Below are 16,170 nucleotides of genomic sequence, written 5' to 3' on the forward strand. Positions count from 1 at the left end.
CTAACAAATGCCGGTCAAAGGTTAAAAAAAAAGAATATGCAGACGTGTGTGCTGTTGCATATATAAAGCGCATGTAGAAACCCTACGCTTTAACTAAAATATCATCGTCAGCCGTCACCAAGATGCATGCATGCCGATCTATCGCTTTGCCGCAAGAGGGGTGGGTGTGGGTAAAGCAAAGCATGGTCAAGTGGAGGGAGGCGTCGATCACGCACGGCGGCGGCGAGGCGGTCGTGCTCACCCTCGTCGTGTCCCGTCGCGTCGCGTGGTGGCAAAGGTGGTGGCGCTGGGCGCGCGGGATATATTAGGCCGCGTTGTGATGTGACGCGATATGCCCATGCGTAGAGTAGGTACGCCGGGCTGCACGGACGCGTGTGCGTACGGACGGAGGACCATCGCCATGAATGAGTGCTCTCATGCCGTTCATGGCCATCCGTCGACGGTCGGGCCCACCTACGAATGATGAGTTGATGACCGAACCCATGCAAGCAAATGCAACAACGGATGGACGTGCGGGCAACCAACGCAACGACCCATTTGATCCGCTAGCGCCCGTTTGTGTTGTTCGGTGTCTGTGCAGATTCATTTATTAGAGCATCTTCATCAGCAGCAGCAAAAACCACGCGAACGGCAAAATGCGATTCTAATGTGCGCGGGATCATTTCGCGCGCTCCATCAGTGGCGGAAAACTCACGCGCGGAAAACGACTGCGCGTGCGTGAAAAAGCGGAAGGTCGCGTGCGTTATATTTGGTGCACCGCTTTCGGCGCGTCTATAAATTGCTGCGCTCGCCACGCGGCCTCCCATCGCTATCCACGTCGTCACGCGCTTTTTTCCCGCTTCCTCTACCGCTTCCTCACCCTGCCACCGACACGCCACCACCGCGCCACCAGGCCGGCGCGCCGTCGATCTTTACGCTACCGCAGCGTCCGCGAGCGCCCCTCCGGCGTCTTCTACGCTGAGATTCGGTCCGGAGACGCCCGCCTCGGCCTCGGCACGTTCGAGAACGCGCACGAGGCCGCCCGCACGTACGACGCGGCGGCGTGGCGCCTCGGGAGGCCTCGCCCACAGATATGAACTTTCACCATGTCTGGACGTGCGAGCAGGCACAGGCCGTCGCCCCTCCGCCGCGGCTAATAACTGACGGCGGCCGTCGGCGGCGGCAACGCCGCCTCCTCATCACTGAGGTGGAGGAGCAAGCCATGGGGAGTGGCGCCAGCGCCATTCGGAGGACGTCGCCAACGTGAACGCCTTCTGGGTGCAGATGAGGGCAAGGCGGCGCGAAACGGACGGACAGGCGTCGTTGGAAGGCACTGGCGATATTGCAGTGCGATCTGGGATCGGCATCATTCTTCTCTAGCAATGATGAGCGGTGAGAAGACGCGTGGCTTGATACATCGGACAACACAAGCGAGGAGGAGGACAACGATTCGGAGTAGTTTCTAGTTTCATTGTCGTTTTTACCTATCTATGCTAGATGAACTATCTATGTATCGCTTTTTTATCTATGTATTGCTTTTTTTATCTATGCCTATGGTTTTTTATTTGTTTTGAGTGCATAGCGTAGTTTTTTTTGTAGCGCCTATTGGAGCGGCTCGCGCGCGTTATAATTTGCAGCGACCGCTGAAGCAAGTGCTCCTCGCCGCGCAAAAACTCACGAACAACGCGCTGCAAACTTTTTTAGCGTGGCGCGTGGTTGTTGGAGATAATCTTACAATACAAATTTGTCTTATATTTGGATCGAAGACGAAAACAAAGTAGACATTTTCTGTGTCCTCTTTGTCTGCCTCTATCCGCTGCATGCGAGGCATGGCTATATGTGGTAGACCCATTTCTCTCTCTTTCTCTCTCCCCGCTGGTCCACCCACCCACGCACCACATCCCGCCTCCGTTTCTCTCTGCCACTCGTCCCTGTCGGCGCCCGTCGTGCGCAGACGCTTATATGTGCCAACGCTCGTTCCTGCCGGCGCCCAGCCACTGCGAGCTTCACTGGCTGCTCCGTGTGTGGCAAAATGTCAGGGTGGGCATGTCAAAAAAGGGCCGGCTACCGTTGGGCGCACTGATAATCCAAACCAAAAAGTGACCAGTTCGTCCGTTAGGCCGATCGAAACAGACGAAACACGGGTAAAATGAGCGTCCGTTTGAATCGATGCGTTGAAGTTGCTCTTAATCTCCTCGTCAAAACGCGCTCCATACCTACCTTCATCATCGATCCACGTCGGCCGCTAGAAGAGCTGGTGGATGGAGCAGCGATTAGGGCCTTCTCCGATTACGGCGGATTGCGGCGGTGATCAAGCAGCCACCAATCAGGCGGGTGCTGACAATGTGAGAGGGAGGTAGGGTTTATAGTAGTAGTAGTATACAATTTTGTAATGGGTCTAGTAGGCACTGCGCTTAACAAATCGTCTTATCATCTCCTTTTCACAGACGCATTGCTTTGTAGCAGTAGCATCTGACCACCCAGGCATGCGAAGTGCAACGCGGGACGGGGCACCAAGTTTCCCTAGGAATCGATTCGAATGTTCCTTGACCTCTCGCGCCCCGTACCCTCGAAGTACTATTTAGACTCCGGCCACCGCCGGCGGCAGCACCGATCAATCCACGTCGATCGTCCGGTAAACTAAAGAGCAGGCTTTGCTGGCTAAGCAGTCAGCAGGAACGTATTAAGCCAATCATGCCGGCGTCTGACCGTGTAAGGGTTAGATAGATATACAATCTTATCTTGCGCCCTGGGTGGGTGTGGTGCTCGATCGAGTAGACAATTCTCTTTTACGCTTTGCTTTGCCAATTTGCCCGCCTTTGGATCCCGTTGGTTAGTTCTAACCACACATGATTGCCGATTGAGATCCAGATAACAAGTGGCCGGGGGAAAGGAGCTTAAAGAAAGAAAACGTGATCGGTGATCCAGTTAAAAGCCAGAGGGCAAAGGTGGCAGCTGGGAGCTGGGGGGAGGTGTCCCAACTCGCGCGGAGTGGCCGGGTCGCCGTCCCAACCCCGGCAGCCGGAGTCCGTCCGTCAATGGCGTCGGGACGGGGCCGCCACTAGCTAGGGCATCACCAATCATCTCGGTCGTGAGTGGCGGTTTTAGGCCAGCGCCGGAGCGCAGCGCAGCGGAGCACGTGTTGCCGGGCAATTTGCGCCGTGCCGTGTGCTACGCACGCACGCCGGCCAATCCTCCCCGTCAAGGGCTCTTTGCATGGCATGTCCTGTATTCTCCAATGAAGTTGCACAGAAGCATGCATGCATGCATGCATTGAACCAAGACGGTTTCTCTATCTATGTGAACACCGTGGACTATAGTCTATAGTACAGACGCGCTGGTACAGATGACCACTGACAAAGTGTACCTTGGTCCTTGGGATCGGACACGAGCTGCTCCTGGCATGTGATGTGCGGAAGGCGCCTATGGTTATCCGGATCTCTGGGTTTTGGTTTGGTTTTGACACACGAACCTGACGTGGCGGGACACCCTACACATGGGTCTGCTGACTCTGGTCGGTCTCGTCTCACGTTGCTCCTACTCTATGCTACGTGGGCGCCACGCGCAAGGCTATTTTCTTCTTTCTCCAATGCCAATTGTCCCTTCGATCATCGGCGTTTTGTTTGTCTTCTGCTCATGCTTTTGGCCGTGGAATCTCTCTCGTGCCCCCCTCCTTCACACGACAGCATATGCTCATTTGCACGTCCGATAGATCGGTTCACTACGTTTGAGATGCATGGCTGCAGCATGCACCGTGACTAGCAACAGTAAAATTGTAGTAATGTCTGCATCTTCGCCTGGAGTTGCACCACCTTCCCTTTCTTAATGCACGTTGCAGCATTATTGTGCCAATAATATTAAGAAGAAGGAAAAGACCGGAAGTGGCACAGGTTAATTTGTCCAGACCGACAGGTCGCACCTAATTGGGAATGTGACATGTGCCCAGTTGTGGCAAAAAAAGAGCCAGGCCATGGAATGAAAAAGGCAGAGAGAATGTCGCTTGCAATGAAAACATGCCATGCCACCAGAATTTTCAAGGTAGGAGAATGCATGGTTCATTCGAAAGTGATACTCCCACTTAGCATGAGCCTCATTATGAATCATATCCCTCCACCTGATGAAGCCACTTGGAGTATTATGAGCTAATCCCAGACCCTATAAAAACGCAGCACCCAGCACGCAACTCCTCCCTCCTCCACTCCAGCGCTCCTCCCTCCCTGCTCACATCTCAGACTTCCTGCCCCACAGAGAAGAGAACCAACGAGAAAAATGCCGCGCCACCTGCTGCAGCAGTCCGTCGACCGGCTCGCCGCACTGGCCGCGCCTCCGGCAGCCGCCATGGCGCACGGCGGGACGAGCGTGCACACGGACACGCTGCTCATCCTGGCGGCGGTGCTCTGCTTCCTGCTCTGCGTGGTCGGGCTCGCCATGGTGGCCCGCTGCTCCCGCCTGTGCAACCCCTCCGCCTTCTCCGTCGACGCGCCGGGGGCAGTGGCGGCGCCGTGCAAGGGGATCAAGAAGAAGGCGCTGCAAGCGCTGCCCACCGTGTCGTGGCGGCCGGAGCAGGGCGACCAGGAGGAGGCGGGGGAAAAGCCGGAGTGCGCCATCTGCCTGGCGGAGTTCGCGCCCGGCGACGAGGTGCGCGTGCTCCCGACGTGCGGCCACGGCTTCCACGCCGCCTGCGTCGACGTCTGGCTGCTCTCCAGCTCCACCTGCCCATCCTGCCGCCGCGCCCTCGTCGTGTCGCCGGCGCCGTCGGCCACCGAGCCGCCCCCTCCCCAAACATGTTGCGAGCGCGCCGACGTCCTTGCGGCGCAGGCCTCGGCCGCCGTCTCTGGCCCCGGCCGTTGCCGGCCGTCGGCACAGTAGCGTCTCCGCCGCAGCAACTTAATTAGTATGCTCGCGACGTGCATACGACACACACACGTCACACGTATATAGCCGCTCTTTGTCAATAGATCTTGGCCAGCAGGTAGTACGTACTACGTACGTACAAAATGCAACTGTACAGTGTGCGAGATGGCGCATCTCACTTGATTTGTGTTGGCAGCATTTTCATCCATCTGGAAATACTTTCAAACCACCTTCTTTTTTCGACGATACTTTCATATCAATTTCTTTTTTTTCCAATTGGGATTGCTGGATGTGCAAACCGCACAGGTTGGGGTGGACGTGCTCTCTTTTCGGCACCATATCAATTTCATCAGCTAAACAAAAGAGCGGAAATTCAGAAAGTGAAAAGGGAATATACTACAGACGTGGGTGCTGTAGGTCGTGGCATGCATAAAAGCGCGCGTACGGCAGCTACGGTTTAGGTAAAGATCATCGTCGTCACTCATCACCCAGATGTGTACATGTAGACCGTGTTGAAATATCTCATGTAGGCCTATGGGCCGGCGCATATACTTTTGTTATAGGGTTAGTTAATTAAAGATATACTAGTATCTAGTTTAAACTCTCATCTTTATCTATTCTCTCTTGTACTTCAAGTTATGTATGCGCTCATGGGATAAGCCCCATCGTTATCAATAAATACCCGCGGCCCTCTCTCGAGAGGGTAGAACGCTTCCATCATATTTTCTACATGGTATCAGAGCATCCTCTTCCTCCACGTTCTGAACCCTAGAAACAAATACATCTACGCCAAAAACCCGATGGCGTCTTCATCATCAACCCCAGCTGGTTCCGGCCTTGGTTCTCAGGTCCCAGAGAAGCTGACCAGGGAGAACTATCTCCTGTGGAGGGCACAAATCCTCCCCCACTTCCTCGGCGCAGGGCTCTATGGCTACCTCGACGGCTCCATCACCGAGCCTGAGAAGCTCGCCGTCGTCAAGGACAAGGACGGCAAGGATCAGACGATCCAAAACCCAGCGTATGACACATGGATCAGGCAGGACCAGCAGGTCCTCGGGCACATCCTGAACAACCTGACAAGAGATGTGCTCGTCTCCGTCGCCTCCATCCGGACTGCTCACGCACTCTGGACAAGCCTCGGTAACATGTTTGCTTCACAGTCTCGTTCACGCATCAATAACCTTCGCATCTCCCTCGCCAATGCTCAGAAAGGTACCCAATCTGCTGCGGCGTACTTCTCCCGGATGCGAGGCTTCGCAGATGAACTTGCTGCGGCCGGGAAGCCACTGGAGGAAGATGAACTTGTCTCCTTCATTGTCGCGGGGCTGGACCTCGACTACAACTCTGTGGTCTCAGCCCTGGACGCCCGCACCGAACCAGTCACCGTCGACCTCCTCTACTCGCAGATCTGCAACTTTGATCAGCGAGTGGAGCTCTTCACGGGCGGCGCCGGTGGCGGAGGATTCAAGTCCTCTGCTAACACCGTCGCACGTCGTGGTGGACCACCGCCTCCTCAAGGCAAGCAGCAGCAGAAGCCAAACGGTGGTGGCTACGGCGGCGGCTACGGAGGCTACAACAAGAAAAAGCAGGGCGGCGGCGGGCGTCCTTTCTACAACAGCAACAAGGGCGCCCGATCAGGTGGTGCACCAGGCGGTCCTGGAGGTCCAGGAGGCCCCGGTGGCCCGGCACCTGGCAACAACAATGCAAGGGGGAATGATCCCATCCAGTGCCAGATCTGTGGTAAGCTTGGCCATAGTGCCAAAGATTGCTGGTACAGGTTCGGTGATGACGCACTGGAAGAAAAAGTTGCTGCTGCTGCCCAATACGGGGTGGATACGAACTGGTACGTTGACAGTGGGGCGACCGACCACCTCACAGGAGAGCTGGAGAAGCTAACTATCCGTGACAAGTATCGCGAGCAAGATCAGATCCATGGTGTAAACGGAACAGGTATGAGAATAGATCATGTTGGTCAGTCAGTATTACATACCTCTAGCCGACCCATTCATCTTAAAAAAATTCTTTATTCACCTCATGCTAGAACAAATCTCCTCTCTGTTCATCGTATTGCTTTGGACAATCATGTTTTTCTTGAGTTTCATCCTTTTGTTCTTCTTGATTAAGGACCAAACAACGAGGAGAATTCTCTACAGAGGTAGATGCGTTGGTGGGCTCTATCCGTTGATTCCGCATGTTAGGAGTTCCAATAAACAAGGTCTTGGTGTCACCACATTATCTTCGGCAAGGTGGCATAATCGTCTAGGGCATCCTTCTTTTACTATTGTTCATCGTGTGCTTAGGAAAAATAAGCTCCCGTTTGTTGGTGAGCCTAGCAATGAAACAGTTTGTGATTCATGTCAGAAAGGAAAAAGTCATCAGCTTCCTTATCCCGTGTCAACTAGTGTCTCTTCCAAACCATTAGAACTCATTTTTTCTGATGTATGGGGGCAAGCACCTCTTTCTGTTGGCAGATACAAATATTATGTAAGCTTTATTGATGACTATAGCAAGTATACTTGGATCTATCTTATCAAGAATAAATCTGATGTGTTTCAAGTCTTCCAAAATTTCCAAGCACTCGTTGAACGAAAATTCAATAGTAAGATTATCTCAGTTCAGTCAGACTGGGGTGGTGAGTACGAAAAATTGAACCCTTTCTTCCAAAAATTAGGGATTTCTCACCATGTTTCTTGCCCTCATGCTCATCAACAGAACGGCTCGGCTGAACGTAAGCACAGACATATCGTTGAGATTGGTCTGTCCCTACTTGCTAATGCATCTATGCCCCTCAAGTTCTGGGATGAAGCTTTTCTCACTGCCACTCATCTTATAAACATTCTACCTAGTCGAGTTATCAACTTTGAAACACCCACCGAACGTCTCCTACACAGTACACCAAACTATGCTTCTCTCCGCGTCTTTGGGTGTGCGTGTTGGCCAAACCTACGGCCATATAATTCGAGAAAGTTTTCTTTCCGGTCAAAACAGTGTGTGTTCATTGGGTATAGCCCCCAACATAAAGGCGTCAAGTGCCTTGATGTTTCCACCGGTCGGGTGTATATCTCCCGTGATGTCGTTTTTGATGAGACAGTCTTTCCGTTTAGAGATCTCCATCCAAACGCCGACGCTCTCTTACAAAAAGCGATTCTCCTTCTTCCTGCTCATCTTTCCGGCTTAGATCAAGGGGGCAACAATACTACTGATCACATGAATAATTCTCATGCTACTAATCCTATTGATGGTGCAGAAAGTACAGAATTTTTCGTGCAGAAAATGGCGCTGAAAACAGTGCATATCAGCCCATATTTCATGCTCCGGAAGAAGACGAATGCACGCGACACAAGGACGATTCGCCTGCGCCTGTGCATGCCTCGGGACCCGCATGCGAGCGATCCCATGCAGATACGCCGCCGCCAGCGTGACATGATTCTGCCTCGGGACGCACGGGCGGCAACGGCTCATGCGGGGCTGAAGCGGGCCGCTCTCCACCCGCCACGCGTGCTGCGGGTCCACGGCTGTCCCCCACTCACGCGCCTGAGGTGGGTCCCGACGCGCGTGCAGACGAGGCTGCGTCAGACGGCGATGCGGTCGCTGCCTCGCCCATCCAGTCCGGTTGGGGATCTCCCTCTGGTTCGCCAGATGCAGGATCCTCATCGGGATCGCCACCACACAGGCCTGCACGATCGGGTGTGGGATCTTCTGCGCCCGGACCAGGGGGCGCTACAAGCACCAGCACGCGACTTCAAACAGGAAAAATTCAGCCTGTAAATTACAAAAATATTTTGAAATCTGGTTTAACCTGTACAACAGGGGAACCACGTTCGGTTGATGAAGCCTTGAAAGATCCAAAATGGAAGAAGGCCATGGAAGAAGAATATATGGCCTTGAGGAAAAATGAGACGTGGCACTTGGTTCCACGTAGTCAAGGTAAGAATTTGATAGACTGTAAGTGGGTTTATAAAATTAAAATGAAAGCAGATGGCACGGTTGATAGATACAAGGCCAGGCTAGTGGCAAAAGGTTTTAAACAAAGGTATGGAATAGATTACGAGGATACCTTTAGTCCGGTTGTCAAAGCTGCTACTATCAGATTGGTTTCATCTGTTGCTGTGTCTAGGGGATGGAGCCTACGACAGTTGGACGTGCAGAATGCGTTTTTGCATGGTGTTTTGGAAGAGGAGGTTTACATGAAACAACCACCTGGGTTTGAAAACAAGAATGCACCCTTTCATGTGTGCAAACTTGATAAGGCCCTTTATGGTCTGAAACAGGCCCCAAGAGCATGGTATCATCGCTTGAGTATGAAGTTGCAAGCTATTGGTTTTGTTCCTTCCAAGTCTAATATTTCATTGTTTATTTTCAACAAGTCCAAAATAACAATGTACATGCTCATATATGTTGACAATATTATCATTGTAAGCTCATCTGATGAAGCAGTGACAGCACTCCTAAAGGACCTGGGCTCTGAGTTTGCCTTGAAAGACTTGGGAGATTTGAACTTCTTTCTCGGCATTGAAGTAAAAAAGGAACAAAGATGGTATTGTCTTGTCTCAAGAAAAATATGCTAATGATCTCTTGAAAAGGGTTGGAATGCAGGATTGCAAGCCTTCGCCAACTCCATTATCCAGTTCAGAGAAACTGTCCTTGTATGAAGGAGAGATCCTAAGTCAGGAAGATAGCACTCAGTACAGAAGTATGATTGATGCACTTCAATACTTAACCCTTACTAGACCAGATTTATCTTTTGCCGTAAATAAGGTATGTCAGTTTCTGCATGCACCTACCACCTTGCACTGGACTGCAGCTAAGCGTATTTTGAGATATGTGAAGTATACAGTAAATGTTGGACTATTATTCAGCAAGTCTCAATCCACACTTGTCAGTGCATTTACTGATGCTGACTGGGCTGGCAGTGTTGATGATAGACGGTCCACAGGTGGTTTTGCAGTTTTTCTTGGTCCAAATTTGATATCATGGTGTGCAAAGAAACAGGCTACTGTCTCCAGGTCTAGTACAGAAGCTGAGTATAAGGCACTGGCTAATGCCACTACAGAAATTATCTGGCTTCAGTCTTTGCTGAAGGAACTTGGAGTGATACAAGTGCAAACTCCTTGTTTATGGTGTGATAATCTTGGCGCCACTTATCTTTCTGCTAATCCAGTGTTTCATGCCAGAACGAAACATATCGAGATAGATTTTCACTTTGTCAGAGAACGTGTTGCCAACAAGGAGTTGGACGTTCGGTTTATTCATTCTGGAGATCAGATTGCAGATGATTTTACCAAGGCGTTGCCTACAAGGAGTTTTGAGAATTTTAGACGTAATCTCAACTTGATCAAGTTGTGATTAAGGGGGTGTGTTGAAATATCTCATGTAGGCCTATGGGCCGGCGCATATACTTTTGTTATAGGGTTAGTTAGTTAGAGATATACTAGTATCTAGTTTAAACTCTCATCTCTATCTATTCTCTCTTGTACTCCAAGTTATGTATGCGCTTATGGGATAAGCCCCATCATTATCAATAAATACCCGCGGCCCTCTCTCGAGAGGGTAGAACGCTTCCATCATATTTTCTACATACCGACCGGTCGCTTTAGCGCAAGAGGGTCAAGTGCCGATCATGGCGGCGCCGCGGCGGTCGCGCTCGCCCCCGTCGCGTCGTGGCCGGCATTCGGCAAGGTGGTGGCGCCGGGCACGCACGCACGCCGGATATTTTGGGCAGTGATGTGATGTGCCGCGATGCGGTGGGTACAGTACGTACGCCGGGCTGCACGGACGCGTGTGCGTAAGGACGGCGGACACGGCGGCCCCATCGCCATGAGTGGTCGCGGGAGGTTCTCTCGTGCGGTTCATCGCCATCCGTCGACGGTCGACCCCGCCGACGAATGATGGGCTACCCATGCAAGCAGATGCAACAACTCTGCACCTAATTTCCACGTCAAATCAAATCGCTTCGAGTGTTTCCTCCACCTCCGGCGCTCGATAGCTTGGCTACAATGCTTCTTCTCTGGCCCCGGCGGCGGCGTCGGCATGGATGGATCCACGTCGGCCGGTAGAAGCGCGAGCATTTTACGATTACGCCACCAATCAGGCGGTTGTTGACCATGGGAGGGAGGGCTTATAGTAGGAGTACAATTTTGTGATGCGTCTAGTAGGCACTGCGCTTTACAAGTCGGCTTATCGTCTCCTTTTCACGTACGCATTGCTTTGTACTAGTATTTTTTGTTCCCTTTTCGATGCCATTAGTTCTAGCCATCATGATTGTCATCTGGATAACAAGTGGGCAAAATGTAAAAGAAACGTGACCCAGTTAGACCCAAAGCGCAAAGGCAGAGGGGAGGAGGAGACTCGGGGAGGGGGCATGTCCCAACTCCCAACTCGATCGGTAGAGCGGGCCGCCGGCCAGCCGCCGGGGGCGTCCATCCATGGATATCTGGGGTTGCCTCGCCACTAGGCTAAGCTAGCTCCACCTGACCGCCGTCCATCGTCAGTGGCGGTTTTAGGCCGCACGCCAATCTCGACGAACCAATTTCTCCCGTCAGCTTTCTTTTGCTTGTTTGTAGCTTTTGATTCATTAGAGCATCTCTAGCGGATTTTGCAAAATGGCCTCTAGCAAATTCATTTGAAGGTTCTCTCGAAAACGATTTTTTGGTACCACGTGGGCTCCGGCGAAACAGATCCACAAAACTGTTTTTAGGGTTTTAGGCAAATTCATAATTTTTAACAATATAATGCATATACAACAACAACATAAATAGATAAGTAAAAATTTATGGTGTTCCAGCATCATACAATACAATAATCATCTCATTACAACAAATGTTCAAATCCGAATAAATTAAACAATAACAAACGTTTGGAATGAAAAGAATTGTTCAAATCATACATGAATACAAATATGATCAAATGAATAAAATGGGAGTCCACTGGGAGTGAAAGCTCCCACTCCTTCGCTGGGCACACGATGTGGGATGTCGCTGACGGCACCATGCTCCAAAATACAGGAATGAGCTCCAGCCCACGCGCAGATGAATCATGTGAGGATGGACAGGAGGCTAGAACAATAATGAGCTTCGGGGAGAGAGAGCTTTGCCACCGATGCTACCACCTTTTCTTGGGTGAAACTGCTATGCAGACGATGGATCGATCGCACGATAGTTGCACGATGCCATATCCAGCCATTCGCTCGACTTTGATGATATGCATGGACGACCTGATGTGCAGCGCCGTGCACAAATCGTCCGCACATCGTCGTCTGCGTAGCAGCGCTCTTTCTTGGGGGACTCATGTGTGAGCTCAGGGAGAAAAGGAGGATATGTTGGCTCGCAGAGACATTATTAACGGTTTCGATACCTAGCGATAGAGAATCGATCATCCACATCTGCATTGAGATTTGTGCTGGGACCCACCTATTAAATATCAATTGTTGCTATACAAATGAGTTTGCTACAATATACTCTCCCAGTCTCGGATTACTTGTCGTATAAATGGAGAGAAATTGATTATCTAGAACTAAAAATACATCTAAATATATTCATTTCTGCGACAAGTAATTCAAGAAAAATTCAAGACGGAGGGAGTACATAGTAATACGGCTGACATGCAGGGGCTTTTGTCAGGCAGAGTACTACAATCCAGGGCTTGCCTTTTGTGAGAAAAGTACCACACAAGAGGGATTGGTGGTGGCTCAAGATGGCAATGGGGCCATGAAACCCGCGTCCTCGCGGGTTCTTTTTACCCTATTAGAGGACGGAGATGAGTGTGTTTTCTAACCCCCACGGGGATGCTGTTGAGTAAATTATAATACCCGTCTCATCTCGCAGGTTCAAACCCATTTCAGCGGTACCCAAATCTGGAACACGCCACACCCGTAAAATTACTGAGTATGGACCTTGGAATAGACATGAGCCGGCAAAAACTTAGCATCCTGCTTTGACCCCCCCCCCCCCCCCCCCCCCCCACGCGCGCACACACACAGTTTTTTTTACAATCCATCCCACTTCCAGTAAAACATGAACCATGAATTGCCATCTCGTTGAACTATGTATGGCTGAAATATGCTCCCGTTTGTTGCTGAAATATGCTCATGTTTGTTACTGAAATATGCTACTGTTTTGTACTGAAATATGTTTTGAGTAGTTTGAATTTTCAGTCACATTTTCATTTCATTACTGGTTACTCCTATAGTTACTGAGCTCAGGCTAAAAAGGAGCGCCACCTACTAGTGGGACCCGGTTGTCAGATTTCCGTTGAAATGGTTGTTCTAATATAATTTGTGCTTTTTATTACTAGTTAGTCCTATAGCCCTTGTTCCCTAGAGAATTTGATTATCAATTATCCCGGACCTAAATGTTGTGTATTTGCATTAGCACGTACTTCCTCCGTCCCATAATAGACTAGTATAAAAAGCGCTCTTATATTATCGGACGGAGGGAGAACCTATGGTTGGTTGGTTTGCTTAAATGTTTAGATACGTATGTACGATCGTATAGTACACTGGTACCATTATTTGTGACTGTGATCAAGTACTCAAAACCAGAAAATCTTCAAGGGTCAAAGGTTTTCCGGGAAAGTGCGAGAGATGCTTGTATCTCCATCTCGAGTGCAAGATTCTAAATTTTAAATAAATGTACTCATAAGTAGCAAAGCATAGATTAAGTAGCCCAGATACGTCGCACCTAATTTGGAGAGTGACATGTACCCAGTTGTAGCAGAAATGGTGAAGAAAAAGGCAGGGAGATTGGAATGTAGCAATGGAAATATTCCACAGGAATGGTTCGAAAGTGACACTCACGCTTAGCATGAGCATCGCTATGAATCATATCTTAGCATGACCGATCTAATCCTGACATTAAAAAACCGCAGCTCAAACACCTAGGCTGCGTTTGGCAGCAAAGTTTTTTCAAAGTTTTCTGAAAATACTGTGGTTTCTGAAAAAACCATGGTTTTGAATATTTAACTGTGTTTGGCATCAGAAAAAACCGAAGTTTTGTAAACCACAGTATGCCAAAAACCATGGTATTTTTGTGGTTTTTGAAACAAAGGTCCCGACCTTTTTTTTAAAACAGAACGGAGAGAAATCGTCGGGAGATTGCAGTTGGCGTTGCCGTCTACGTCAAGATAAGGATACCAGCCGCGATCTAATCCTATTTTCCCTCTTTCAGTTATATGGTAAACTCCTGGTTATAGCCAATCTCATCCTATTTACGAGTAGTAGGTCTCTCAGGTTCTTCTTCCAGCCAGCGTCTCGTGCAAGTCCTATCTCTTCTCTGCAGCGCCATGAGCGAATCAAGCGGGATATATATAGGTGGATTATGTGAAACAGCAGCCCATGCATGTAGGTGCATCAAGGGTAGTCTACAGATCCTAGCATCTAGGTCCGGCGGATGTGTGCATGGAGCTGCATGCAGCCGGCCGCCGTTCGCAGCCGCTAATTACTCTCATTCAATCAATCATCCACGCTAAAACTCTTGGTCAAAATTTTTAGTAAAACAACACCAACCAAACACATGTAAAACTGAAAAAAAAACATTGTTTTTAAAAAACTGTAGTATTCAATGCCCATCCAGGAGAATACTCTGGTTTTCAATTACCATAGTTTCAAAAATACTTTGCTGCCAAACTAAGCCCTAACTCTTCCCTCCTTTGCAATCCCCACTGCACACAGCACACTGGCGACCTAAACCGGCCCCTCCATCCCCTGCTGCCACAGTGCTCTCAAGTCTCGTCTCATCCTGTCCCACCGAGAAAGAACGAGAATGCCGCGCCACCTGCTGCAGCAGCCCGTCGACCGCCTGGCCGCGATGGCCGCCGCGCCGGCCGTGGTGGCCGGCGGTGCGACGAGCGTGTACACGGACACGCTGCTCATCCTGGCGGCGGTGCTCTGTTTCGTGCTCTGCGTGGTCGGGCTGGGGATGGTCGCGCGCTGCTCCCGCATGTGCAACCCCTCCGCCTTCTCCGTCGACGCGCCGGGTGCAATGGCCAAGTCGCCGTGCAAGGGGATGAAGAAGAAGGCGCTGGAGTCGCTGCCCACCGTGTCGTGGCAGCCGGAGCCGAGGAAGGTGGACGAGGAGCGGCCGGAATGCGCCATCTGCCTGGCGGAGTTCACGCGCGGCGACGAGGTGCGCGTGCTCCCGCACTGCGGACATGGCTTCCACGCCGCCTGCGTCGACGTGTGGCTCCTCTCCAGCTCCACCTGCCCGTCCTGCCGCCGCGCCCTCGTCGTCGCGGCCGCCCAATCGCCGGCAGCCACCGAGTCTCCCCCTCCCCAGACGTGCCGTGAGCGTGCCGACGTAGTCGCGGCTGCGCAGGCCTCGGCCGCCGGCACAGTGGCCGACGAGTCCGGAGTCCGGACGAGGCGCTTCCACCTCTGACCTTTCTTTTGTCAGCTACTCCCTCCGTAGTGTCAAAAACGTTTTTATATTTTGAAACAGAGGGAGTAGCTCTCTGTCGTTGGTACTTGTGCAGCTGGTAGGTACACGTACGTACAAAATGCAACTGTACAGCGTGCGATGGTGCATCACTTAGTTAATTTCTGTCAGTAACATATTCCATCTGTAAGAGCAACTCCAACGGGCCGACCCAAACAGACGGTGTTTTTGTCCGCTTTTTGTCCGTTTGGATCGGCCGTCCGTCCGCCGTCCGCTCTCTTTTAGTTTTGGGTCGGCAGTGCGCCCAATGGGCCAAACCATTTTCATGACCGCGCGCATTTAACATCGTGCCGTCGCCCTGATTTTGACGCTCCAGCACGCGGGAAAGGTTCGCGCGCGCTGGTTTTGATGCTCCAACGCGCGGGAAAGGTTCGCGCGCGCGCTGCGGCCGGCGCTCGCTATAAAAGAAGGCGCTCTCTCCATATTCTATCGGCCGCCCACTCTCGCCGCCTCTGCGCCACCATGTCGATCCGCCGCCTACGCGCTTCGGATTTTCGCGGAGTCCGCGAGCAACGCTCCGGCGCCTTCTCCGCCGAGATCTGGTTTCGCGAGAAACGTCTCGCCCTCGGCACCTTCGACACCGCAGAGGAGGCGGCCCGCGCACACGACGCGGCGGCGTGGCGCCTTCTGAGGCCTCGTCGGGATATGAATTTTCCCAACGTGTCGAGCCAGCGGGCGCAGGATCTGGCGCCTCTCCCGCGGCTTTTCACCGACGAGTATCGTCGTGTCCACCGGAGGCGGCAGCGTCGCCTCGCCATCGCAGAGAAGGACGTGGAAGCCTTGGTGCTGTGGCGTGGAGGCTACCCGCAGGACATCGTCGACGAGCGCCAGTTCTACAAGCAATTGAAATCGGAGAGGGACGCGAGGAGGAGGGGGCGAGCCGCCTATCGGGAGGACAAGCGTTCGC

At 51.5% G+C, this 16,170-nt stretch overlaps 2 protein-coding genes across 2 annotated transcripts; both read left to right on the forward strand.

The window, feature by feature from the left end:
- Window positions 1-4,180: 4,180 nt before the first annotated feature.
- Window positions 4,181-5,073, forward strand: LOC123104749 (RING-H2 finger protein ATL8). Its single transcript, XM_044526629.1, has one exon. The coding sequence runs from the start codon at window positions 4,249-4,251 to the stop codon at window positions 4,846-4,848; it is 600 nt and encodes a 199-aa protein (XP_044382564.1). The 5' UTR covers window positions 4,181-4,248; the 3' UTR covers window positions 4,849-5,073.
- Window positions 5,074-14,405: 9,332 nt separating this feature from the next.
- On the forward strand, window positions 14,406-15,344 carry LOC123107679 (RING-H2 finger protein ATL80-like). Its single transcript, XM_044529631.1, has one exon. The coding sequence runs from the start codon at window positions 14,592-14,594 to the stop codon at window positions 15,204-15,206; it is 615 nt and encodes a 204-aa protein (XP_044385566.1). The 5' UTR covers window positions 14,406-14,591; the 3' UTR covers window positions 15,207-15,344.
- The last annotated feature ends 826 nt before the right edge of the window (window positions 15,345-16,170 follow it).

This window comes from Triticum aestivum, chromosome 5A, assembly GCF_018294505.1.
Source record: "Triticum aestivum cultivar Chinese Spring chromosome 5A, IWGSC CS RefSeq v2.1, whole genome shotgun sequence".
Taxonomy (NCBI): Eukaryota; Viridiplantae; Streptophyta; class Magnoliopsida; order Poales; family Poaceae; genus Triticum; species Triticum aestivum.

What these genes read in the sequence shown, in the direction of transcription:
- LOC123104749 (XM_044526629.1), top strand. Translation starts at nt 4,249, where the DNA reads ATGCCGCGCCACCTGCTGCAGCAGTCCGTCGACCGGCTCGCCGCACTG.
- LOC123107679 (XM_044529631.1), top strand. Translation starts at nt 14,592, where the DNA reads ATGCCGCGCCACCTGCTGCAGCAGCCCGTCGACCGCCTGGCCGCGATG.